General features: G+C 45.7%; 1 protein-coding gene across 3 annotated transcripts in view; it reads right to left on the reverse strand.

Moving 5' to 3' along the window:
- The window catches only part of LOC147023969 (ran-binding protein 9-like), a 108,852-nt gene that overhangs the window by 5,273 nt on the left and 76,390 nt on the right, over positions 1-27,189 (reverse strand). For all 3 annotated transcript variants that reach the window (XM_085890060.1, XM_085890061.1, XM_085890062.1), the window contains 9 exons: positions 25,938-25,990; positions 17,630-17,797; positions 17,342-17,364; positions 14,990-15,174; positions 14,779-14,891; positions 13,657-13,765; positions 1,944-2,140; positions 1,666-1,780; positions 1,133-1,374 (listed from right to left, as the gene is read on the reverse strand). In XM_085890060.1, the coding sequence (XP_085746186.1) occupies positions 1,133-1,374; positions 1,666-1,780; positions 1,944-2,140; positions 13,657-13,765; positions 14,779-14,891; positions 14,990-15,174; positions 17,342-17,364; positions 17,630-17,797; positions 25,938-25,990 (1,205 nt within the window). The remainder of the gene's footprint in view (positions 1-1,132; positions 1,375-1,665; positions 1,781-1,943; positions 2,141-13,656; positions 13,766-14,778; positions 14,892-14,989; positions 15,175-17,341; positions 17,365-17,629; positions 17,798-25,937; positions 25,991-27,189) is intronic.

A 27,189-nucleotide genomic window follows, 5' to 3' on the forward strand; every position in this document is an offset into this window, starting at 1 on the left:
GAGACAAGAGGGACGAGAGAGGGAAGGAAAAACAATGGGGAACAGAGACATGAGGAGATCTTTGGAAGGGAGACGGATGGGGTGGGGAACACGGGGTAAACAAGATGGACACGACAGGGACTTTCAGGAAGGAAAGCAGGGAATTTTAAGGAGGTGGGTTTGGGGTAGATTAACGGGGGTAGAAAAGATCATGGTTTTGGATGGGAGATAGTGGTGAACAGCTGTTTTGAAGACCTGGAGGGAAGAGTGGGATTGAAGAGAGTGTGAGAGTTTGTTCCAAATGCAGGAAAAAAAGAGGAATGAAAGAGTGAAGGTGTGCCGTGATCCTTGATTTTGGTAGTTTTGCCAGAAGGGGGATGCTGGCGGACCTTGAGCACCCTGTGGGAATACGCGGGGGGGGGTGGACATATCGCAGATAGAGCGGGGGGAGCGATGCTGGAGAGGAGACGCTAGAAGGGTGGAGGTGGGAGAGGAAGGGTGGAGGTGGGAGAGGAAGGGTGGAGGTGGGAGAGGAAGGGTGGAGGTGGGAGAGGAAGGGTGGAGGTGGGAGAGGAAGGGTGGAGGTGGGAGAGAAAGGGTGGAGGTGGGAGAGGAAGGGTGGAGGTGGGAGAGGAAGGGTGGAGGTGGGAGAGGAAGGGTGGAGGTGGGAGAGGAAGGGTGGAGGTGGGAGAGGAAGGGTGGAGGTGGGAGAGGAAGGGTGGAGGTGGGAGAGGAAAGGTGGAGGTGGTAGAGGAAGGGTGGAGGGAGGAGGGAGGAGGGAGGAGGGAGGGTGGAAGCCCGGAGGGAAGGGAACGGGTGGGAGGAGGGACCCGGCATTGACCGGCAACGCCTGGTGCCTTTGCCAGTAAATAAATTAATAAATGGCAGAAATTTGGTGAACATGTTGGTGCAGATTGCTCTTCTTCCCCTTAGCTCAATGCTGCACTCTCCCACTCCTCACCCAATACCTAATGCTCCTTTCACAGCTCAACTCAAACCCATCTGCCCTGAGACACTGAAGGTCCTCTTCGGGTGTGACGAAACAACAATTCTCACTCGGACACCATTAAAAAGAACAAGCGATACCATAAAAATGCAAAGAAAAATCATCGCCCTTGTAATGGCTGTATGAGCGATCATGTGCCAGTTGTACCCATTTCAGTGTCTCCTCCTTCATCATCATCATCATCATCATCATCATCACCATCCTCATCATCGTCTTCCCCATCCTCATCTTCGTCCTCATCCTCATCCTCGTCATCGTCATTCACAGCTCCGGAGCAGGCGTTACGTTTACACCTGCCATTGAGAACCCCATTGGTTTCGGAGCTATCCAGCACGCCATTCCCATAACACTCCATAGCCTCGTCTTCATCCGGTTCGTCGTCGCCCTCACTAGGGGAGGGAATGAAGGCAAGGCTGACCCAGCGCAGCAACACAAATGGGCAACATGGCATGCACGCACAACTCACAAGTGAGCAAAGCAACATAGTGACAAGAGTGGCCAAGGTAGGGAAAATCCACTCATTCCACTGCGGAGCACAAGGACAACTGTGCGCTCTCGGCGAGTGGCTATTATGTCGTACAAGCAAAAGAAAGAGAAAGGGCACGGGAAGCATGTGCACCATTTGAACTGGCAATCCTGCTTTTCTTTTCAGCACGTCCATGAAAAGTGCCGTTGCTGACCTGAGTGCCGTTGTTGGGCCTCCGTTGCGCTGCTGTTGCTGCTGCTTTGCTTTCCTACTTCCTCCGTGGCCCTTTCCATCTGATACTCCATTTGTGCAGCTCACAGTCTCAGCACCTGGAAGGCACACAGTGCATCATTCTCTTTCTCGACATCACGAGCTGTAAAAACGTAGCAACCACGCTGATGGACGAACAATTTTTTTTGGTTTGAGAAAGGTCGACACAATGGCCTTCATCAATCTGCCAGCATTTTCCAATCAAACAATTTTGCCGCAAACCTGTGTTATGGGTGCAGGAGCCATTTGCTGTTACAGCGGAATGGGAAAAGCCAGGATGACAAGGGCTGGCATTTGGCGTGCGACAGGCCCGGGGGCTACCGGCGTAGCTGTCTTGAGACTTGGGACTGCGGCCTCCGGCACCCAGCGAGCGGACTTCGCTGTCAGTGCCATTCACCATTTCTACAAACTGTCGCACCCTGCAACGGCACACCGGTCACCAAGCAAGCAACAATGGTACATCAGACTCCACCGAAACCATCATCAAGATTTAAATAACACGATCAATCACAGACGAGTACAGGGAGACCCATGAACCGATGATAGATTTACAATCGTACCATACCCATTTTGCATAAACTACCGCATCTCCGTGTCTCGGTCCTTACTCCACAAATGCGGTAAAAAGTCGTTTTGATGCATGGCAAGATACCAGGCAAAATTCACTATCAATTTCAATGATTTTATGATCAATAAGAGCAGAGCATCAGTCTTCATGTCCAAAAATACTGTTACGGATCCGAGGTCCGAGGCTAGCCACAAGGGGAAGCACTCGGATCCCGCCCGAATGGCCGTTCCTGAGGCCACCGGTCACAGATAACGCTGTGCACCAGCCAGTTGCTAAGCAACCACGAATGCCGATTGGTACTGTCAATCCTGGCAGGGTTACACTACTTCACGTGATACCTTACCTGTGGACGGCCAAACCAAAAGGGGGTGGGGGGCTCGTGCCCTCAGCGCACACCCAGACTACTACCGAGTGATACAGTGAGTGTGCGCTGGCTAACAAGAACATATTAGTGGGGCAGAACTTCCCGGCTAAACTAAAGTGCGGACAATGCTGGACCAATGCAGGAAAACACAGAACGAGCTGGATACATTTATAACATAAGCAATTTGTTATACAATTAAACAAAAAAAGGATTTATTCAAAAGCAGGTAAAAAGGTACGCAAATATCTACAAAGAGGCAAGACAGGACACAGGGCAGACTTACACCGACAATAAACTTCTACAATCTTATCTTTAATCCAACATAACAGGCACCATGAGACACATACCTGAGGATATTAGAGAGCACAGAAAGATGAGGCAGTTTGAGGTGTTGACGACGTCTTTCAATACCTGGCATGGCCGACAGGCCCATGCTTCCCAGTCACTTTGGAGGGGGAGGAGGGAAGAAAACTGCGGGTGTCTATGGTGCGTGAGTGGGAGGTGCAAACGAGATGTAAATGAGATGCAGATGTAGTGCAGAAGAGGAAGCGTGAAGGACTGTGCATCTGTAGTTCCACTTTTTAGTTTTTGTGCATCCACAGCAGACGAGATGTGGCGTGTGAGAACGTCTGTAAATGTAAATGCTAATGAATACTGAGCAGAATGAAGACTGGCTGTGGAACGAAGCTAGCCAAGAGGAACGAGGACGAAGCAGAACGCAGATAACTTGGCGATTCCTCCGCAATGACCCGGCGACTCTGCAATGACCCAAAGACTCCTCCGCAATGACCCGGCGACTCCGCAATGACCCGGTGACTGCTCTCTTGGGTCTTTTGCAGTTATTTTATAGAGTCTGGGCAAAGGAGTAAAAAAACCATCGGATCAAAATGCCCTGTAGGCGTATCCGAGCATTCCTATTGGCACGCAGATGCCTCCCCGAGAAGTAGCCCCGCCCCAACAGACTCTGAAGCCAAAAATGGCCTCATTTACCCCCCAAACTTGGCCATGTAATGGAGCTCAGAGACCAACATGGCCTGCAGGTTTTTGGGAGCACTCTCCGGTCATGAATGTGTGCCGAGCTCCAAATGAGGGTCACTATTTAGCGGAGCGCCAGGGCTACCCAAACGATGTTGAACGGACTCCAACACGTACTTGCGCTTTGAGCTACACACAAATATGTTCCGACTCGTACACTCCGTAATGTCCTCCATTGCCCGGTATCCCAAAGGACAACAGTGAGCGTCTGGGGTACCGATTGTGGTCGCGGTGCCTCATCGCAGTTGTGGTGAGGTAGGTAAAGCGCTATGGTGTTCATGGTAAGGATGTTGAAGCGTTCGGAGCGGTTGAAGCAGTTGTGGTGAGGAGGCTGAAGTGGTTGTCGCGGTTGTAACGAGGAGGTCGAGCATAGGTTACTGTGGGGATTTTTAGGAGGGTGTGGTGGTTATTTGTACCAAGGGTGTAGCATAGTATTGAGTACGGTGACGGTCTGAGGTGAAACGTCCATTGGGGAATGGCACAGTGTTTGTTTGTTTATTGTATACATTGACGAGACTCGTATGAGAGCTAACACACATGACGTACAACAAGGGGAGCAGGAGACAAGAGGGGTGGGAGAGAGAAGGAAAAAAACAATGTGGAACAGACATGAGTAGATCTGTGGAATGGAGAGGGATGGGGCGAGGTTCACAGGGTAAGCAAGATGTCCATCTTAATGTCCATCTTAAAATGTCCCCATGTTCCCCGCCCCATCCCTCTCCCTTCCACAGAACTCCTAATGTCTCTGTTCCCCACTGTTTTGTCCTTCAAACTCCCACCACTCTTGTCTCATGCCCCCCTTGCTGTGCGTTGTGTGTTCGCTCTCATACGAGCCTCGACAAGGTTTACAAAATAAAAATTAAAAAAATTAAAACATGGACACGACAGGGATTTTCAGGTCCTAATACGACAGGGACTTTCAGGAAGGAAAGCAGGGAATTTTAAGGAGGAGGGTTGGGGCGGATTAACGGGGGTAGAAAAGATTGAGGTTTTGGAAGTGGGAAGATAAGAGATTCTGTTGAACAGCTGTTTGGAAGAGCTGTAGGGAAGATTGGGATTGAAGAGAGTGTGGGAGTTTGTTCCAAAGGCAGGAAAAAAGAGGAATGAAAGAGTGAAGGTGAGCAGTGATTCTTGATCTTGGTAGAAGATCTTGATCTGGAAGGGGAATGCTGGCAGACCTTGAGCACCCTGCGTAAATATGGGGGGGGGGGGCATATCTCATACAGAGCGGGTGGGGGCAGGCCGGAGAGGGGGGTAGAAGACAAAGACCACCGACCTGCCTGCGGTGAGAGTGAGGGACCCGCACACTCAGCTTCACCGTGGGAGATACCAATGATCCTAAAAGCTTTGGTTTCCACAGCGTGAAGCAGAGAAAGGTGAGAGGCAGGAGGAGCAGCCCAGAGGGGAGAGAGCAGTTCTCCATGAGGCTGTGGATGAAAGTTTTGTATGTTGTCAGGAGCTCAGGTGGGCCAAGGAAGGACTTTGTTGGGATAGGGCTCTGATTTCACGTCCGGCATTGAGTATCTCCATCCATTGTTGGGAGAGCAGAAGCAGCATATCCAGGGTAGAGTGACTGGTCTGAAACCAAATTGATGATCGGAAATCAAGCCATTGGAGAAGAGGAAGGATTTAATGTCTGAAGCGATGGATTCCATAACTTTGCTGATGATTGGGAGAAGGCTGATTGGTCTGTAGTTGCAGGGATCTGTTTTTGTACCTTTTTAATGTAGAGCTGTAATGTTTGCTGATTTGCAAGCAGATGACAGATGACCTTGAGTAAATGAGAGGGTGAATAGAACAGAGAGAGGGTGAGCAAGAGCAGCAGAGCAGGTTTTTAGGACATGTGGGCTGGTCCGGTTGCAGAATCTGAGTCGAGGTTTGAAAGCAAGCTCTCCACATTGTCGGGAATGGAGGGAGAAGGGTGAGAGGGGAGAGTTGAGGAAGAAGGGTGAGGCGGGAATTTTTGACAAAGGTGAGAGGGAAGCTTGGAGGGGGGTGTGTGAAGGGTGCTTTGAGAAGGAGGGGAGACAATAAGAGCAGGCACGGCCAAGGTGCAGGTGGGCGATGGGAGAGGTGGGGAGAGGGGAAGAATGAGACTTGGTAGAGGTATGGTGAAGAAGGGAGCGGGCAGGGGGAGGTACAAGATTTGAGGGGTTGGGAAGAGCGGGAGGTGTGCTGAAAGGATGGAAGTAGCATGTTTATGGTGACGAGTAGTGTACTGGATTGAGAGTGCGAGATATCTGTTCCGTTAGAATGGAGCTCACAGATGTTAGAACAGCACACACTTTGGGACAACAAAGGAGGAGCTGATACTAAAGCAGAAGGCAGTGAGGAGGTGCCAAGAGCAAAGGGAGGATGAGGCACAAGATGGGAGGAGTAAGGAGAGGGGTTAACAGGTGAGGGGTTAGGAGGAAGCAGATTTAAGGAGGTGCGGTGAATTGGCACTGAAGTTGGAAAAAAAAGGATGATTGATGGAACACGAACATACATTGCAAACTGGGATTAAAATTTCTTTTGTAAAGTCAGAGATGTGATTGAAGACATTACATGAGAGATGCAATAAAGGGGAATTAAGAGAATGGAGAAAAGAAACGTTGTAACAGGGGGACGTCTGAGACACAGAATGAAGGAAAGGTCAAATTGAAAAGAGCCTTTTGAAGAAGGAGAGGGGGTAGAGAAGTGTGGTTGCAGGAGTTGTAATGTGAGAGGTTAAAATAATAAATAATTTTATTTTTTAAAGATTAGGTAAGATTAGGTATGGGGAAAGGTTGAAGAAAATATCGTGAAGGTGAATAGTGAATGTCAGTTGGCAAAAGTAGCAGATGGGAGATTGTCGGGAGGAGGAGGAAGAAGAGTCGGTACAAGAAGTCACGTGGTTACGTGGGGTATAATGTGAGATAAAAGGTTGAAAATATATATATATTTTCTAAGACATGAAACAGAGGGTATATTTGAGGGGGATAGGAGGAGGGTGGAGAGAAAAGTGGAGAAAATAAATACTGTTGGTGATAAGGAGAGGTTGGAGGGGAAGCTGGCCTCCAAAGCCAACCGCCGACTGGGCATCTTTCATCGTGCACTGTCCTTCCTCGGCACACCAGAGTTCGTGACCACATACAAAGCTTTCGTCCGCAGCCTGATGGAGTACTGCTCTCCCCTTTGGGCTGGTGCTCCCGCCTCTCACCTTTCTCAGCTTCACGCTGTGGAAACCAAGGCATTTAAGATCACCGGTATCTCCCACGATGAGGCTGACTCTTTGGGTCTCTCACTCTCTCACCGCAGGCAGGTTGGTGGTCTTTCTGTCTTCTACCGTCTCCAATTTGGACTCACCCCTCTGCTCTGAGATATGTCCTCCACGCCCCCCCCCCCACTCCCCATATTTCTGCAGGGCACTCAAGGTCTGCCAGCAACCCCCTTCTGGAAAAACTACCAAAATCAAGAATCACTGCTCACCTTCACTCTTTCATTCCTCTTTTTCACCACCTTTGGAACAAACTCCCATACTCTCTTCAATCCCACTCTTCCCTCCAGGTCTTCAAAACAGCTGTTGATCACCATCTGTTATCTTCCCCCATCCAAAACCACGATCTTTTCTACCTCCGTTTATCAACTCCAACCACAGCTACTTCAAATTCCCTGCTTTCCTTCCTGAAAGTCCCTGTCGTGTCCATCTTGTTCACCCTGTGTACCCCACCACATCCCTCTCCCTTTCACAGATCCCCTCATATCTCTGTTCCACACTGTTTTTTCCTTCCCCAAGACCCCCCCCCCTTATCTCCTGCTCCCCTTGTTGCTCTTATGCGAGCCTTGACAGTGTGAACACAAAAAAAACAATAAACACTCGTGCATACAGACGGGAAGAAGGGTAGGCCTCAAGGGTACCCGATATGAAAAGACGATGAACAATCAACAACTAGCACGGGTGTTAACACAAGACTGAACGAGAAACACACAGTAACCACAGACATAACAAAATGGCAGTAAAAACGTGACAAGAACAACCGGAAAACTAATCTTGGAGAAAGTCGGCTGAGACCCTAAAGAGGAACCACCACTGTTGCTCAAGAACCGGAACCGGACGTCAAGTCAGTTTGAACGGGGAAATGGCGTGCATATGATAATGAGGCTGTTGCTGTGCGGTCTGCTCCGTGGCGTGCGTGCATGAAGGAGATAAGAGGTCAAGTGTGAAATAAAGTAAAATAAAATCGATGAAAGAATCGCAAATGGAATTGAAGACCAAACTAAAAAGTCTTACACAATGCAACTTGTCCCACATACCCACGAGACATAATGGAAGGGCTACCTGAATCAATACTAATGAAATAATCGTCTTGGGACCGCTATATGTTGGGTGCCATTGCCTTGGGGGAGTGCTGGCTTCACAGAACTGCAACATACACCAAAAAGCAATAATTTTACAGGATCCTCTTGATGTACGACGTGGCGAGTGGCACCATCACCACCGTCGCCATCTTGTGGGCCACACTGTACCACAAACTAAAAGCAGTTCATGTGAGAAACAGCCCATGTTGGCCACAATAAGCCATATTGGCAGCAATATCAGGCAGAGCATGTTAAAGTGATTCCACAAAACCAGGACTGGAGGCCAAAATACCGGCGAGTCATTATGCAAACACTATTTCCAGAAATGAAACCGCCACTTGCGTGGAAAACCAATACCAAAAATAAAGGTGAGTACCAACTGAAAAAAATATATATATTATATATTTTTTTAAATAAGAAGAAGGTGCTTCAAACCAAAAGTAAAAACTCGATTGACTCCGCTAATTTGAGTAAAAAAAAAAAAAATCGAGAGCAGACCCGGTCTCAGGGCAACGTTTCGCCGGCTTCATCAGTTTTCGCCGGCCTCGGCACGTGTGCAGTTATTATTTCGATACGACCGCTCATTTGCGGTCACGTGCTGGTGCTCAAGGTTAAATGGAGGAGTGTTTTTTTCATTTCTATAATTTTAATTTGCAAAAGCAAAAACAAACGTCAAATCACATCATTGAAAGGGTTCTCTGCTCTTTTTTGTTTTTATTTACACGCGATGTGGTGTTGTATGTGTGTGGGTGAACACGTGTGTGCACTTGTTATTTTGTGTTTGTGTTTCAGGGGCACGAACACGGCTGGTTTCGTGTCTGGGTGGGGCATGATGAGGTGTTGGTTGTGTGAGTGTTGAGGTTCTCGTTGGGTGTTGTGCACATATGGATGTGGTGTTTGTTGCTCACCTTATCCAGCCATTTGCACCATACAGTTTTCGCCATTTGCATTTGAGGTGTGTATTGTGTGGGTATGTCAACCGTCTCCCCAGTTAGGCCGCCCTCCCGGCTCTTCACCTGCCACACTTCCAGTGTCAACCTGTGTCTTTTGTTGGATGTAGAGTCTCGGACACGGGTCTCATCAAAGTCAAATTTATGGCCACATTGCAGGCAAACACGTGCTATGGCTGACTGGGGTCATTTTTCCAAGCCTAATTGCTCTATCATGTTCATGTCGTCGTTGTTTCAAATTCCTTCCAGTCTCACCAATGTAGAATTGGTCACAGTCTTTGCATGATGAATTGGTATACGACTCCTGATTTATCACCAGTTGGTATTGGGTCCTTTAGTTTTGAGATGACGAAGGTGTCATCTACATTTCTGTTGCGGTTCCGTGGGAGCCAATTATCATGAGTCTCAAATATCCTTCGTTCGAGTTCCTCCATCACCAAATTGGCCACAACATCAGAGACCGGTGAACCCATAGCTGTGCCAAATATTTGTGGGTAGTGTGCACCGTCATAGATGAAGGTCGTGCTATTCAGACATCTCCAGCAAGCTCGCAATATCTTCAGGTGTTAGTTTGCTGTTCTGACAAGCCATTTTCCAATCGTTTGAATGTTTCAACCGGTCGAGTGTGACGCTCACCGCAAGATCGACTGGGATGTTGGTGAAAAGGGAAACCACATCGAAAGATACTATCGTCTCATCATCTTGGATTCTAACCTCTCATCCTTTGGACAAATTCACCACTATTCTTAACCGTTTTGTCAGTCCTTCCTACAAGTCTGCTAATGACACGTGCTAGAAAGCCTGACAATCGGTAAGATGGTGCATTGACGAAGGACACGATGGGTCTCAGAGGGACATTGTCTTTGTGGATCTTTGGAAGACCATACCGTCTAGGTGCTGAACTATTGCTGCAGTCAAACCAATTGTAGTCCTGGTTGCCCAGCCTGCCTGCTCGTTTTAGCATAGACAATCGTGTGTTGAAGGACCGTTGTTGCTTTGGAGTTGAGTCATCAGGTAATTTTTGGTACGTTTTACCATCCTCCAGTGGTGATATGACTTTACCATGATATGATTCCTTCTCCATTACTGCCACTACCCTGCCTTCATCTGCTGGTGCAAATATCAAATTGGTCCTGTTTCTCAGACTTTTTAGAGACTTCAGCTCTGGTACCGAGAGGTTAGGTTTAGGTTGACTCGTGTGTATAAAGGCTCCGATGGTCTGAGCCACACGGTTCATGATGGTGGTTTTCTTCTCCGCCGGTGGATTGGACAGAACGGAAGGAGCCAGACACACTTGGGCACTGTGTACTGCCACACTACCCGGGCCTTTCAGAAAGGATTGGCAGGATAATACGTCGTGCACGGATTGGTGTAGCCTACAAGCCTCGACGCATCATCCGCAATGTCATTTCAAAACTAAAGGACCCAATACCAACTGGTGATAAATCAGGAGTCGTTTACCATTCATCATGCAAAGACTGTGACCAATTCTACATTGGTGAGACTGGAAGGAATTTGAAACAACGACGACATGAACATGATAGAGCAATTAGGCTTGGAAAAACGACCCAGTCAGCCAGAGCCCGTGTTTGGCTGCAATCTGGCCATAAGTTTGACTTTGATGAGACCCATGTCCTCGACTCCACATCTAACAAAAGACACAGGTTGTGTGGCAGGTGAAGAGCCGGGAGGGTGGCCTAACTGGGGAGACGGTGGACATACCCACACAATACACACCTCAAATGCAAATGTGTGAAAACTGGATGGTGCAAACGGCTGGATAAAGTGAGCAACAAACACCCAATCCCAAACACCACATCCACATGTGCACAACACCCAAAGAGAACCTCAACACTCGCACAACCAACACCTCATCATGCCCAACCCAGACACGAAACCAGCCATGTTCGTGCCCCTGAAACACAAAAATAACAAGTGCACACACGTGTTCACCCACACACGTACAACACCAGATAAAGTGTAAATAAAAACAATAAAAGAGCAGAGCACCCTTTCAATGATGTGATTTGATGTTTGTTTGCAAAATTAAATTATAAAAACAAAAAAAAAGCACTCCTCCATTTGATCTTAAGCACCAGCACGTGACCAGAAATGAACGGTTGTATCGAAATAAAAACTGCACACGTGCCGAGGCCCGGGCTCTATTGTGCTTGATGAAGCCGGCTGTGAAGCGGCGAAAGGTTGCCCTGAGACCGGGTCTACTCTCGGTTTTTTGCTCAAATTAGTGGAGTCGATCAAGATTTTACTTTTCGTTGGAAGTGCCTTCCTCTTCTTAAAAAATTTGTAATCCCAACCGCCCCAATCTTAAACAACACACACACACACACACACACACACACACACACACACACACACACACACACACACACACACACACACACACACACACACACACACACACACACACACACACACACACACACACACACACACACACACACACACACACACACACACACACACACACACACACACACACACACTACCAGTCAAGAGTTTTAGAACTCCCCCATTTTTCCAGTTTTTACTGACATTTAAGAAGTTTAATGTTTCAATGTACTATGAAATTAAAGCGCAGAACAAATAAACAATTGCAGATAAAAAATAAATCATGGAATCGTTTTGTTGAACAAAATTTAATTCAAATTTTTGACTCGTCAAAGTAGCCACCTTTTGCAGATATAACAGCCGAACATACTCGTGGCATTGTTTCTACAATGGAAATTAAATATTGTTCGGAAAGTTCTTCCCAACACTGTTGCAGAAGTTCCCACAAATGTGTTTCACTTGAAGGTTGCTTTGCTTCACCCTTCTGTCCAGTTCATCTGAAACCAGCTCGATGGGGTTTAAGTCTGCAGACTGTGCTGGCCATTCCATGATTTGAAGCCTACCATCTTGTTCCTTTCTTCTAAGGAAGTTCTGACATAGCCTGGAGGTTTGTTTTGGGTCGTTATCTTGCTGTAGGATGAACCCCTGACCAACTAGGTGGAGACCAGAGGGTATTGCATGGCGCTGTAAAATGCTGTGGTGGCGCTTTTGGTTCAGGGTGCCAGTCACCCTGTGCAAGTTGTCGACTCTGGATCCAGCAAAAGAGGCCCAGATCATCGCGCTTCCTCCTCAATGTTTGACAGTTGGTGTCACACATTGAGGAACCATCCTTTCGCCTTCTCGATGGCGTACAAAAACCCTGCGTGATGAACCGAAGATTTCAAATTTTGATTTATCGGTCCAGAAGACCTTCTTCCAGTTTTCAGTCATCCATGGCAGTGCTTCATGGGCCAGGCAAGCCTCTTTTTCTTATTTTCCCATCTTAGCAATGGCTCTCTTACTGCCACTCGACCTGTCAAACCTGCAGCTCGAAGTCTTCTCATCACAGTTGAAACTGAGACTTCCTTACTTCGACCAGTGTTAAGCTGTGCTTGAAGCTCCTGTCCTGTGAGCCACCTATCACACAAGCTGTTGACTCTCAGAAACTTGTTTTCTGATTGTGTTGTGGCTTTGGATCTGCCAGACCTCTTCCTGTCAGAGTTTCCTCCAGTTTCCAAGTGCCTTTTGATGGTGTAGAAAACTGTACTCACTAACACCTTGGCTAATTTGCAATTTGTCTGAAGGAAAGACCGACACTTTTAAAGGTTATCATGGTCTGTCTGTCTTCCTTTGTTAATTGTCTTTTTCTCACCATTATGATAGCAATATACTACTTCCTGCAGTGCAATATTGTCCAAATAATGCTTCAGAAGGTGAAGCAACACAGTCTGTTCCAACACTGCTTTTACACAGAGTTTGTAACTAATCAACAAAAGTTGGGACACATGAGGGAATTGTTTGCATCAACTTTGAAGGCTTAATTTACTTCCATTGCTGCAGAACAGCTGCAGTTGCTAACCCATTACTTGTTCCCTGAAAAGGGCCATTTTTAACAACTCTGAAATTTACATTATTTTTCAGTTTTTGGTAACCTAAACTGTTTGTTTTTTTTACCCTCTGGCAGTTTACCACATAGCTTTGTACCAATTCAGGTTATTCACTGGACTTGAACTGCTTAAACTTCAGTAAAAACTAGAAAAATGGGGGTGTTCTAAAACTTTTAACCGGTAGTTTATATGTATATGAAGATCCAATCACATCTCTCACCTGTAATTGGAGGGAATAACAAATCAGCTCTCACCAAATCAATTACCCCAGGTCGCTTGTCATATCAAATAGATTAACTCCCATGCTCTTCCAGTCAAATAACGCTGCCCAAAGTAACAAAGAAAAGATACACAATGTAGGACCTTGCTGTTTCAAACTCTACCTGAGTTCCTCTCCAGCTGCAAAGCATTCACAAGTAGTACGTACATACATGAGAATACCAATGCTACACACCCCCTCTGCTGGCAGACTGGTTTCATCACTTATTGGCGAGTCATCAGCGACAGCATAGACAGAAACGCACACCACCTTCTACATTCTTGCCTTGGTTGAAGGCTGCTTTCACAGCTCCCTGCAAGAGTAGTGACCTATTTGAGGGAAAATTCTCAACTATGGAAAAACATTCATACCAGTCATGGGTCACCTGATCCCTCACCGTATACCCCCTTTCCCCCCCCCCAATCCTTGAGGAACTGCAATGACAAAGGAGGAGCAGAAGACGAAACAATGCAGCAGCGCAACACTCAATCAATTAAAACTTACTTTAAACGGAAGAGCAGTTCAGGATTTCGCTCCAGCAGGCCTGGGTAGCACTGCTGCGTCGTCTCTATAGCTTCACCCATCCTCCCGGCCAAAACCAACTTTTGGATCCCTGTGTGAAACCCATATGGTGAAGATGCCATATCCTTCACTTGATGCAGCCAGGAGCATACAAAGAATCACATCTGGCAGTCAACATGCCTTTCACATTCACTTGAAACATATCTATACCTAGAAAAGGCAAAAAGCTCTTTCTCTATCTATCTCTGTAAGTGTTCTAAGCATAGCCACATCTTTAAAGTTACAAATTTTAAACTCAGAGTACAAATACAACTCTGTGTAGGGGTGGGGCAACATCGGCTATGTGGTCGTGGCCTCACGCGGGGGTGGGGGGGGGGGAGGGGGCATAAATTCTCTACATAAATGTGTACTGTGTAGCGCCACCTGGTGGTGGTGGCAGCAGATATTACAAAGCGCCACCTTTGGCTACAAAGTGTCACTTAATCACGTTTCTCTTCCCGTGCAGCGTTAGGGCTGGGGGGAGGCTGAGGGGTGTAAGGCACCAAAACACTTTGCTGTTCTTCAACCAGTTTCTCGTACTTATATCGTGTCGCTTCTCCATGTAGATCCATGCAATTTCTTCTCTTCTGCAGGTACACCTCCGCTGGACCGATACACACATAACTATCTGCAATCTCTCGTACTCTTCCTGTAGCCCATATTTAATTGTTCTTCATTCCCGACCATTAAATAAAGCACGTGTACCTTTCCATGCCAATTTGTTTTCACGACCCTCAACAAATGGATGAAGATGTATAAACTTGACAGCACATTTTTCATGAAAATGGATTTTCCACTTTGTTCGCGATGCCATGGACATGCTTTTCCGATGGCTGGCCGTCTTTAACCAAGTGTACATGTTATGCAGTCGACCGTACAACATGTGCAAAGGTCCTACTCAAGGAAATCCATTGGGCCCGACTAGTTTAAACTCTCATTTGATTACTATTTCATAAATGCCGGGATAAATGACTGCAAAACCACATCTGAACACCACAAAGGCATCACGGGAGAGATACGTTCTAGAACGGGAATGAAGCCGCGGGTTAATAATTCCTGGCTCACTCTGCCGATTTTTTATGGACGCAAGGTCTTCCTGGAACGTTTGTCCCGTAGCACGTGCGAAAGCCTCGGCCGTTGCACAGTAGCCATGGTGCACCAGGTAGGAGGCCACCATTCTGGAGGGAACAATGCACACAGTGAGAGGGTGCACGACTGGGAATAACTGTTCCGAAATTGTTCAAACAGGCTTCCAAGAGAAGTTTGCCGTGCGTACGTCTGGAGCGTCATTTGCCACTGCCCGTGTGGCTCGGTAAGAGGGAAGCGAGAGATGGCGTTTTGGATGCGAGCACGCCACTCGCGCGTGTAATCCTCAATGTCGAACACAAATGGGCGCTGCCCAAAGTTTGCTTCCACCACCTCGCCCGGAGTCTGCAGCCCTACTGTGGGGTAAAGGTTTGGCTAGATAAAGTGGGAAGCGTGGGAGGAGGAGGAGGGTGGAATAAAGGTGAGAGACAATGATCATACAGAACTGAAATGATCATACAGATCATTGACTGAAAGCCCTTCCACTGAAATGATCATACAGAACCCGAGAGTTGTAAACTAGAGAGATTATAGAACACCTTACCCCATGTAGTCTTAGGAAATAAGGACATGGGCGGGCTCTGTGAGCAGCAAATTTGATCGGTTGAGGTGATGTAAAATAGCACAATATTTTGGTGAAATACTGAGACACGAAAGGGTTTTGAAAATTTTGACAAAAATAAAATAAAATAAAACGTTTGCCGCCACTAATGCAGCATCTTTTACACCACCTTATCGAACACGGTACACATTAGTTCTTCGTGCCTGTTGTTTGTGTCCCTTATGACGTCCTTAAAAACAGTGAGTTTCCTGTTTGGAATGATTTTCATTTTCGTTTGACTGCAAGGCAAGCAGACAGAGTAAAACTTTTATCTCACTCCTTCCTGCGCATGTGCAATCGGGATGAATTCAGAGCCAAAGTACTGTTAAACTCCAGGTTCGTTTTCCGATTTGTGTTCAAAATATAACATTCAAATTAAATCAAGTTGTTCCTCGATCATAAACTGACGCTGGGAGACAGACGAACCGACAGACAAAGTGAACCGATTGCCTAATCTCGCTTTCGCGTCACACGTGCGGAGTAAACGTAAATTGGTGGTACAATCGTCTGGAGGAAAATTTATTTATTCATGCACACAAGGGAACAAGTCCATATCGGCCGTGTATTTTACAGCATACATGACGGAGGGATGCCATTTGACCGATAACAACCGTCATATCCGTTCCATGGAGCACATCTTGTTTAACCTTGTGGCAGAGTCACATCCTGGATTAATATTGGATTAAAACAAGAACAGCTTGGTTTACAAAACCCCCCCATCCACTTTCTCAACAATCCTCTGGAAGAAGTCTTTTCTTTCAAGCTTCTAGGTCTCACTATCTGCCATGACCTTTCCTGGGAAAGTCACATTTCCAACCTCGCCTCAAAAGCCAGTCGCCGACTGGGAATCCTCAGTCGTGCTAAGTCCTTCCTCGGCCCTCTTGAGCTCCTGACCACTTACAAAGCTTTTGTCCGTAGCCTGATGGAGTACTGCTCTCCCCTCTGGGCTGGTGCTCCTGCCTCCCACCTTTCTCGGCTTCACGCTGTCAAAACCAGGGCATTTAAGATCATGGGCATCTCCCGCAATGAAGCTGAGTCTTTGGGCCTCTCACTCAATCACCGCAGGTTGGTCGGTGGTCTTTCTGTCTTCTACCGACTCCTCTCCAGCCTTGCCCCCCTGCTCTCTCTGCGATTTGTCCCCACCACATTTCCACAGGGCGCTCAAGGTCCGCCAACAACCCCCTTCTGGTAAAACTACCAAAATCACGAATCACTGCTCATCTTCACTCTTTCATTCCTCTTTTTTCCCGCCTTTGGAATAAACTTCCTCACTCTATTCTTTCCCATTCTTCCCTCCAGCCTTTCAAAACAGCTGTTCACCACCACCTCTTATCTTCCCCCATCCAAATCCTCGATCTTTTCTACCCCTGATAATCCACCCAAGCCTACTTCCTTCATTTCTCCTGCTTTCCTTCCTGAAAGTCCCTGAAATGTCCATCTTCTCTTCGCCATGTTCCCCGTCCCATCCCCATCCCTCTCCCTTCCACAGTTCACCTAATGTGTCTGTTCCCCACTGTTTTGTCCCTTCCACTCCCGCCCCTCTTGTCTCATGCCTCCTTGCTGTGAGTTGTGTGTTAGCTCTCATACGAGCCTCGACCAAGGTATACAAAAAAAAAAAAAAAAAAAAAAAAAAAACCTTCCCCATTTATGGCATTCCCTTCCCAGATCCTTACAACCCAAACATGTGTGACACGCTTCGTATGCCGACACATTAACTTTCCCTACCCTGTGTATGTACGATAAACACATGGCTCCTCACCAAAGCAGACTTAAAAACCCACGAAAAACTTCTCCTTGTAGCTTCAACAACGAGACCAGATACTGAAGATATAGTCTGATGCAGCCATCCATTCACAGCTAAATTATTACACCGAATGATGATGGCCATCAAACGGGAGCAAAAGTCATACAACACAAGGAATAAACAAAAAAAATACTTACAGGGAGGTCTGTAAATGCAACTCCTGCGGAAACAGTGAAAAAGAACACGTTAACCACTCAGGGCCGTACACACGTGATAAGTGAAACAGGAGAAAGCGAAAATAAAGGCATCTCAGCCTGCGGGACAAATCGCCATCGATCCGAGCGGCACGAAGCGTTCATTCTAGCCGAATAAACCACAAACCGTCATCGTACAAATAACACGAGACGCACGAGAGGCCTGTTCATCACATCACAAGTTCAGCGTTAGCACGCGTATTGGAATTTCGGTGTGTGCAAAAAAAGTACCCAGGCTGTGGCCGTTCTTCGTGTAGAAACACGTGTTGTTGATGAGGTTGACGCAGCAACCGACGACGTCCCCGGTGGTGAAGGTGGGACCGTACGGTTGGCCCGAGCCCGACGAACAAAAACTGTGCCCATCATCCCCGTGGTAGCCGTATGAGAATTTATCCCATCCTGGGGGAGGAAATGCATTACTGAGACTTCAGCGAATCGGCAATAATAACAATGGGACAAGCAGGAGGTGAGATGCAAAGGGACGACGTAGTTTCATCAAGGGGGAGCATATAAGAGTGCACGGGACGCATGTTGAGGTCGTTCGTGGTTCACCAAAAGCTACCGTTTCTGTTCTGGAACCCAGGCTCGCTCGCCTTCCGATTGGCGAAACAAAACCAGGTGCCCAAGTTACACTAACTTTGTGCTTGTCAGATTGCACACTCTCTCACATAAAGAGGGAAGGCCACTGTTGCCAGTATCGTGGAAATAATTACCCTGCTTGGGGTTTTCTGTACACATCTTTACCTGAAAAGGCATCGTGGACTGATTTACCTAATGAATGCATCATTAACCAGAGTTCATATAATATGTTGCCCCACGGACTTGTGTTCAAGTGTCTACTTTAATTTAAATAAAATAATGATTTTTAAAATCGTTTTAAAAATTCCGGAAGTTTCGCGGTAACTGGAGGCTCCTGGAAGTATTAACAAAGCATTTGTGTTCTACAGTGTTCAAGTATATAATTCTTCTCTGACTCCTCTTCTCCTCCACTCCTCCTCATGAAGGGTGAGGTCCAATGGCACCAAGCTTCTGCCCTGCCTTGATCACAATACTCCTCCACTTCCCTCGATCCTCAGCTAACTCTCTCCATTCTCTGACCACCCCTACCTTATGGATATCCCTCCTCACACAATCCTCCCATCTCAACCACGTCTACCTCTTTTCCTCCTACCTTGCTCCCTCAACCCATCCGTTCTCTTCCCCCATCTGCACCAAGTGTCCAGCCCATCTCAGCCGGCATTTCCCCAATCTCCCCATCAAACTCATCTGCACACAAGTCTCCTCCCTCAGTTCATCCATCTTTCCATCCACCCTGTTCACTCCCGCAATCCTTCAGCCTCTGTTGTTGTCACTCTGTCAGTGCCACCGTCTCCAAACCGTAAAGGTAGGCCGGCGTTACACACGACATCAGAACCTTCCCTTTCAATTTTCTTGGTATCTTTCTGTCTGCCCTTACTCCCTCCACCCTCCTCCATACATTCACACCCACCTGAATCCTCCTCCGCACCTCTTACCATGCCCGGTCACTGTTCCTCACAGACACTCAAACCTATTTCCCTGCCTGATCTCCTTCCCTCCAAGCTGATATTAATTTATTTTCTCTGCTTTTATTCAATTATAATGTAATAAAGATTGTAAAAGTCAAATAGATAAATTAGTTCTAGAATTTACCGCCGTTTCACCCAGTGTCGATGACACAACCCGATCTAACATGTTACACGAGTTCTTCGTGCCTGTTGTTTGTGTCCTTTATGACATCCTTAAAAACAGCAAGTTTCCTGTTTGGAATGATTTTCAGTTTTGTTTGACTGCCAGGCGGGCAGAGAGAGAGAGAGAGAGCAAGAACATCCACTCTGCGCGTGTGTGATCGGGACGCAGTCAGAGCCAAATACTGTAAATTGCAAACTTGTTTTCAGATTCATGTTCTGATTAATGTTCAAAATAAAAGATTAAAGTTAAACCAAGATTTTCCTCGATCATAAACTGACGTCTGTGCACAGATGGACGGACAGACATGAACCAATTGCTTAACTCCGCTTTTCGCTTCGCATGTGCAGGGTAATCGCCGTGTGAACTTCAGATAAAAAGGCAATCGTATGGGAGTGCCACCCTTCCATCATATGAGAGAATAACTACCATCAGACTACAGCCAAATGATGAAGGTTTACACTGTAAATAATTTATCATCTGACCAATCAGTTCCACATCAGTACAACACATGGATGCACAGAGGCAGTCACACGATGCCCAGTGGTAATAGGAAAATCCTAGGAATCGTTTTCAGGACTGAGAATAGTACATGGCAAGCGAGCAGAGATCAAAGATTTGGCTGGTGAAGGATCCTCCATGGGAAAGGACTGCGTTTCATTAGAATAGGCAGGCAAGACTGAAGAGGGGGACATGAAACTGGCCAGTGTTGACAACAGAGATGGTCAAGTGAGAAAGCCAAAATGTGAAACGTGCGATAGACAACGTTCAAATACGGATCAAGCTAAACAACCTTAATAGGTTGCAGCTACATCATGCTCTGCTGATGCAAAATTGATTTGATGTTGGTCTGACAAAATGAACACCACTTTAAATATTTCACAGATCTCATAGTCTCACCATCTCGATCTGGAAGGATTATCAAACTAGAAGGGCACTCGGTGGAGCGCACACCTCCGCCACGCAATGTCCGATTCCACGAGAGCAGATCGGGCCCAATACATTTTTGAAATATCGTGCTAGATATCGTTTTTGGCCCGATCTCTCAATGGTGAAGAATCACTATAGAAACTACAAAAATTATCGGATTCGGATCTTCACCAAAATTGAATCAATTCATCCTCATGACACACGACGCAACATGTCCACCAAGTTTCGTCTGAATCCGTCCACCACAACTTTTTCGAGATATCGTGCTATTATATCACTTTTGGCCCAATCAATGGTGAAGAATCACTTTTCAAATTCTAGTAGTTGGACCAGGATCCGGATCTTCACCAAAATCTAATCAATTCGTCCTTGTCACACACCCAACCCGTCCACAAGATTTCCTCCAATTCTGTCCGCAACTTTTTGAGATATCCTGCACACAGACAAACAGACAAACAGGGGTGAAAAAAAACATAACCTCCTTCCACCTCCGCTGGCGGAGGTAACTAGAGCGACGCCGATGACATGCCATCACAAATCCTCACGCTTCCCACCTCAAGCAAAATTGAAAGATGGCAAAAAGTTCAACGGGGAATGATCCAATATCAAATGATGAATTACATTTTCTTTTCATTTTGACCCCTGTGTCCCAAAGTTCCCACCCCCCTGGGGCATGAGCTGGGGGTCAAATCCCCCCCCCCCAAAAAAACTTCTTTCTACATTTTCACAAGCCTTCATTGACTTACAGGCCCATAAAGAATTGTGAATGAACTGTCCTAGTTTATCAATAAGATAAAAAGAAACATCCGTGAAACTAATATTGAGCCACATGGACAGATCGGCAAGACAACCATTTTGTAAATAATACTGATCAGGTGAGCTGCAGGTGGTCCTCTTGATACCCGAGTTTGTTGACGTACCGCTCCCATGCATCAAGTGGTAGTTCAAGCACATAATTCAGACCATTCTTTGCCTTTCACGCGACATTGGTTCTCTGTTACCGTCTGCCATTGTCTTTCTGCCTACCAGAGTCCGTGGTAGCCGAACACTTGACTTCACATCCGTAAACACAAAGCTTTTCCTGTGGCAGCATGAAAACGAGGTGTAATGATTTTTTTAAATAAAAAGCAAAGGCCTCACATACAAATCACTCGTACAACATGTTCACCCTTTTGTATTTCCCGTGATGATCCATTGTTCCGATAACGTATTCACCACCGCTTGTTGTTTGTCTTTTGATCATCACTTTCCACTTCAGTTACAAATACTTGACTCACTCGTACGTGTCCATTACCGGTTCCAATGGAGTGAACAAGCTCCTTTGTGAAACTTAAACACAGCACAGTAAAGAGTGTGAGCAAAGGTTTCTAAAAATAATGTTGTTTGCCAGCATCACCACATTACAGGTCAAGCTTCCTCGCTCAAGGTGCAGCTGAAAAGGCATCGGTGCACTCCAACTGCTGTGTTGTTAAACGTTTTACAATCACGGCCAAGTACATTATTATGAACGAAAGATATCTCAACTGATGAGAAGCTAATCAGACCTGTCCGGGCAGTGTTTATGAACCTTCACACAAACTTTAGGATTATAATCGATGGTAGGTTTATAAAATGGCTTCATTCATCATCAATATCTCATTTTGTCAACTGAAGTTATAATGTGACAGCTTAAAATGTAAGCAAATGGAAGATGACAAGAAAGAACCACTATGTACCACCACCAGACAGCAAACACTCACCCCCTCCCCCCAACCCCTCAAGGCCACCGCCATTTGCACTCCCTGCTACCACACACCCTCCATCTCAGTCCACCATCATGTGCAATTCCTGCTACTTGACCCTTCCCCCCTCCCAGTCCACCACCATGTGTGCTCCCTGCTACCCCACAGCCCCTCCCAGTCCACCACCATGCGTACTCCCTGCTGCTACCCGACCCCGACCTCCTCCCAGTCCACCACCATGTGCACTTCCTGTTACCTGACCCCTCCCCTCTCCCTTTTCACCACCATGTGTGCACTGATCTCTACACCTGGATTCGTCGCGTCCACAGCGATTGTATACCGAGGAGTGAAGTCACCGGAAGTTCACTTTCCGTCATCTTGTCTCCCCCAAAACATCACTGCAGCGAAGTACGAAAACAGCAGACTGGCAGTAAGAAATCTCCAAATGCAAGCAATAAACTTTGCATGTAACTCATGCAAAGTTTTATTAGTTGGTATAATGAACTTGTGGAAATCACAGACCTCATGTGACCATGAGAGAATGTCACTTTGCGTGGTTTGATCACCTTTTACGTCTGTGCGCTGACAGGGATTACAGATTTACAGACCGCACCGCACCGGTAAGCTTACAAACTCAAGTCATGAACTATATGATAGTAACTTGTTCAATCATCGTCATGCTATTCCTGCATGCCGAAATTATTGAAAACTAATTGATCTTTTCGGGCAAAAAAAACTTTTTAATTACAGGTTAAAAAAAAAAGTCATATGGTCTATGTTTACAAGGGCACTCTGCAAGAACCACTTTTGCCATTCATGCATTTCACCGTAGCGTAGCAATCTCATGGATGGTGTCAATTTTTTGAGCAAATTCTAGCGAGGGAGGGGTTTGAAAAGAATGCAAAAGCTTTGTACGTATGTGAAAATGGCGAAAATGTTGAACGACCCCTCACAGTACTTAATGAAATCACTTATTGGAAACAGAAAAGTTTTTCCAAAGACTCTTAAAGACCTCAAACGGAAAGCTTCCACAGGGGGGTGGCATCTCACAGGCAGTTGCTTCATCAGTTTTGAGTAACTGTGCAGGGCTGAAACTGTTCCCTGAGCGACATGAACACCAGTTTAACACTGCAGTAGATGACAATGATGGTCACTACCAGGTAAAACTTGCAGCATCATGTTACTGTAAGATCAAGCTTTTCCATATTGGGAAACAGATGGCAGCCTCTGTTACCGGACCCAAAGTTCGGAAACGAATGTCCAAATTCAATTTGTTCAGCCATCAGTAAAAATCACACACTTAATTGCTTAGAAACGGAAAAGTGTTTCCACAGACCCCCCGACCCCCCACGAAAAGCTTCCATAGGAGGCGGGGTGGAGGTGGGGGGTGGCATCTCACAGGCAGTTGCTTCATCAGTGCAGAGCTAAAACTGTTCCCTGAGCTACATGGTCACCAGTTTGACACCGCAGTAGATGACAATCATATTCACTAGCACCGGTAAAAAAGGTGCAAAAAAAACGTAGTAACATCATCGTGTTACTCTAAGATCAAGCTATTCCATATAGGGAAACAGAATGCTTCCACAAATACTAAATATCCATTTTGTACTTGTTGAAACCACAGAGGAATGATAAACTCTATTGTTCATTACAATTTTATATTTAGAGAATGATCAATATTTACAGAGGATGGGAGAAATTAAAAAAAAAATTACAAAATTTTGTGTCCCCCTCATGTCCGCTCAAAATTTTCTTGCCCCCCCCCGTGTTTTCAAAATTGTCTCCATTTAATACTTCATGTTCCAAACAAAAATTTCAGATTCCATCCTGAAGGTTCTCCAAAGCTTGGATTCTCCCTATATTCCCCCTGCGTTATTGATTGGTCCCTTACAAAAAAAAAGATATTATCACTGCACAAAAAGAAAGTTCACACTTGTTTGAGTGTCATAATTCTTAATACAATCAATTAAAGAAACTAAAATTAATATGAACATATGAAGAATATTGTTACTTGTGAAAAAAACAAATTATTTGAAATCCGCTAGATCCTGACGAGTTTGTGAAGCGTGGTGCAATTCAAAAAGTTCCAAATTCAATGAGATTATGCGGGGTGAAATTGCTTAGCTTGGGATGTTGCACTCGCCTGAATTTAAGTGGTGACCAGCGTGTTTCATCGATCTGAAAGACGCCTTCCCTTAAATGCTGAATTTAGTGAAGGTTATAAAATGTTTTTACAATGTTTTCAAAATGGTTTCAAAAATCTTTGTTCATAATCTTGCAAAGGTGAAAAAACACTTTTTATTCATATTTGACAAAAATGTTTTACACTAACATTTAGACTACATCCATTGATAATATATATTTTAAAACGTTTTCATAGTCTTACCTAACTCAATATTTTATATCATTTAAACATTTTTAAAACTCTGGAAAAAAGTTTTGTTTGCTGTTTCCATGTACGTATGTGGTAAAGTTTTCGAATGACTCTACATAGTGTACTATGTAAATGTTGTCTTTTTGATATTTGTTGTAAGAGGTACTGACTGCATCTTGAAATTAAAGCAATTGAACTCATCAAGCTTTTATGTGATTTTCATCTCATTATTTACATGCATGTTTTGCATTAGGCCAATTCATTTCTTTGAAAGTGTTCTGTAAATGTTAAGGGCAATGAAATAATATGTAAGCCAATTGGGGGGTGGGGATGGAAGTTTGGGTCAGGCAGAATAAGTTTTTATATGTATACCTTTATCCAGAATTGGGTGAAGATTTTTTTTTGGGGGGGGGGGTCTCAACTCACGGGTGAAGATATTTTTTACCATAAAAACTTCCATGCCCCCCTGAGAATCTAATGGTACACCTCTTATTTTGGAGAGTGACAGATTAAAAACCAACAAATTAAACCCTTTAAGTTTGGAAATATATTCACATATGCCTTCCCCAAAATCGCTCGCCTGTGCGAAAAAAAATTTTCCCCACCAAAAAAAAAATTTCCCCCGCACTCTCTTTTGTACATTAAAAGTTTTGACCCTCCCACTTATGTTGAACCAAAATTCCCCCCCCCCACAATTTTTGCCCTCCCCTGCTACAAAAAATGTCGAGGAAAACGTAACCTGAAAAAGCACTAAAAACAGCAAAAAAAAAAAAAAAAATTTTAAATCCCTTAAAAAACGTATATAAGAAAGTTGAAACTAAAAAATCCTTAAACACATTAAGAAAGGTAGAATAACATAAAATTGCCTAAATAACAAAACATAAAAAACATGACCTTAGTTTTGTTTTGTTATTGATGAAGTGACCTGGAGCCTAATGTAACTTGGATGTTACGCCTATGTTTGTTTTCCAATCCAACCCTGTGTCGGGACTCATAATATGCATTGATCGCCTCCTTGCAATTGCCAAGGAGCTCCAAGGGAATTTTCTGGAATTCGATTGAGTAATAGGAACAGTAATTTACTTCAAAATCCATTAAAATATGAGACAGAAGTTGAAATATATTTGAAGAAATATATTTTGCAAAATCGGCCGGGCCCGGTTCAACGTTGCGTGTACACTTCGCCTCTTTTGGGGGAGACAAGATGGCGGACAGTGCACTTCCGGTGGCTTCACGCACGGAGCCGTCGTGTCCAATCCAGGTGTAGAGATCAGTGCATGTGTGCTCCCGACTCCTCCCTCCTCCCTTTTCACCATCATGTGTGTTCCCGACCCCTCCCTCCTCCATTCCAGTTCACCACTTGTGCTCCCTGATACCGCACCCCCCCCATCTCAGTCCACCACCATGTGCAATTCCTGCTACCTGACCCCTCCCCCCTCCCAATCCACCACCATGTGCACTCCCTGCTACCCGACCCCGACCTCCTCCCAGCCCACCAACCATGTGCACTTCCTGTTACCCGACCCCTCACAACTCCCAGTCCACCACCATCTGTGCTCCCTGCTATCCGACCCCCCTGCCAGTCCAACAGCAGGTGCACTCCCTGCTTCCCAACCCCTCCCCACTCCCAGTCAACCATGTGTGCTCCCTGCTGCTTCACCCCCCCTCCCCACCACCATGTGCGCTCCCTGCTACCCACCCCCTGCCCAGTCTACCACCATGTGCGCTCCCTGCTACCCCACCCCCCTGCCCAGTCCACCACCATGTGCGCTCCCTGCCACAATTTTCTATAATTGCAAACTCTCACCTGGTAGCCTGTTCATGTTCACCCCTTGCGCCGAGAGACCAATTCCCATATACCTGCAACGGCATTCAGACAATTACACTGCACAAAATAGTCAAATACAAACTAGATAACAAGCAAACAAGAAAAAATAAATGAATGAGACAAAGGGTGGGAAGGGGGGCAAAGGAAGAGGAAATGTAGAAATAAAAGCAAAAACGACCTGAGATACGACAGCGACTGGAGGTGAACAGTGAAAATCAAATTATGGAAAAGGAAATATGTAAATAAATAATCGAGTCAAAACATTATTGTTTTTATCCAACTATATTAAATATGTCAAATTTCCTGGGTTATTGAAGGCCAATACACACACACCCTCCCTCTTACTCTCCATCCCAAACTGGCACTTTCATCCAACATCAGCCCCCTATTAAAGTCGACCCTACCCTTCTTATAAAAATAAAAAAATGCCCTTTTCACTTCTAATCGCACTATTAGAACATAATATTCAGATGACCTGGAAATCAAAGGTGCAAAGAGTTAAATTTGGAACTGTTTGGCCTGGGCTTTTACCGAAGAGAATGTCGCAACGTTCAAATGAGACTAAACAGTCACAAGTAACGGCACACAAGGGCATGGCACACAAGTACCAACTCGAGGGTATGAAGCAAGGCACGGTAAACAAGTCGTTAAAATATGTGCATGAAGTGGAGACAGCAGAGAGAGCAGTGCACGTGAAGGGTAAGACAAATCCATAAAATGTGATGCCCTCATAATGCTGAAGTGCAACGGCAATGACATTAAATTCCGGGTCCACACCTGAGCGATCAGTTACACAACTAAACGAGAACGGCACTCGGTAGAGCGCATACCTCTGCCAGGCTGAACAATCTATGTTTTGTATCCCACTGAAAGGCCAGATCTGCGTCCGGATCTTCACCAAAATCTAATCAAACAAACAAACAACAAAGATGTCGTGCATAGCACGATACTTGTAAAATCCAAAAGCAACAACATGCTTCCAGGTTTTCAATGGTGAACCAATTCAGTGAACCAATATGCAAATTATGTTCAATGCAGCAGAATGAGCAGCCAGCCTCCAGGAGGGTGGAGATTGTGCACTACTTGCTGAAAAAAACGAACAGTCTGTGCATTGCAAGAAAACTACAGATGTTTGTGTTGTGTTGTGTGCCTCGAAAAGGGGTCCAACGGATCTCGGATCTACAGGTCGATGCGTTTAAAAGGGTCTAAAGGGGTCGAAAAGTCTAAAGGG

The sequence above is a fragment of the Eptatretus burgeri genome, chromosome 7 (assembly GCF_056783735.1).
Source record: "Eptatretus burgeri isolate ZD-2024b chromosome 7, Ebu_testis_v1, whole genome shotgun sequence".
NCBI classification, from domain to species: Eukaryota; Metazoa; Chordata; class Myxini; order Myxiniformes; family Myxinidae; genus Eptatretus; species Eptatretus burgeri.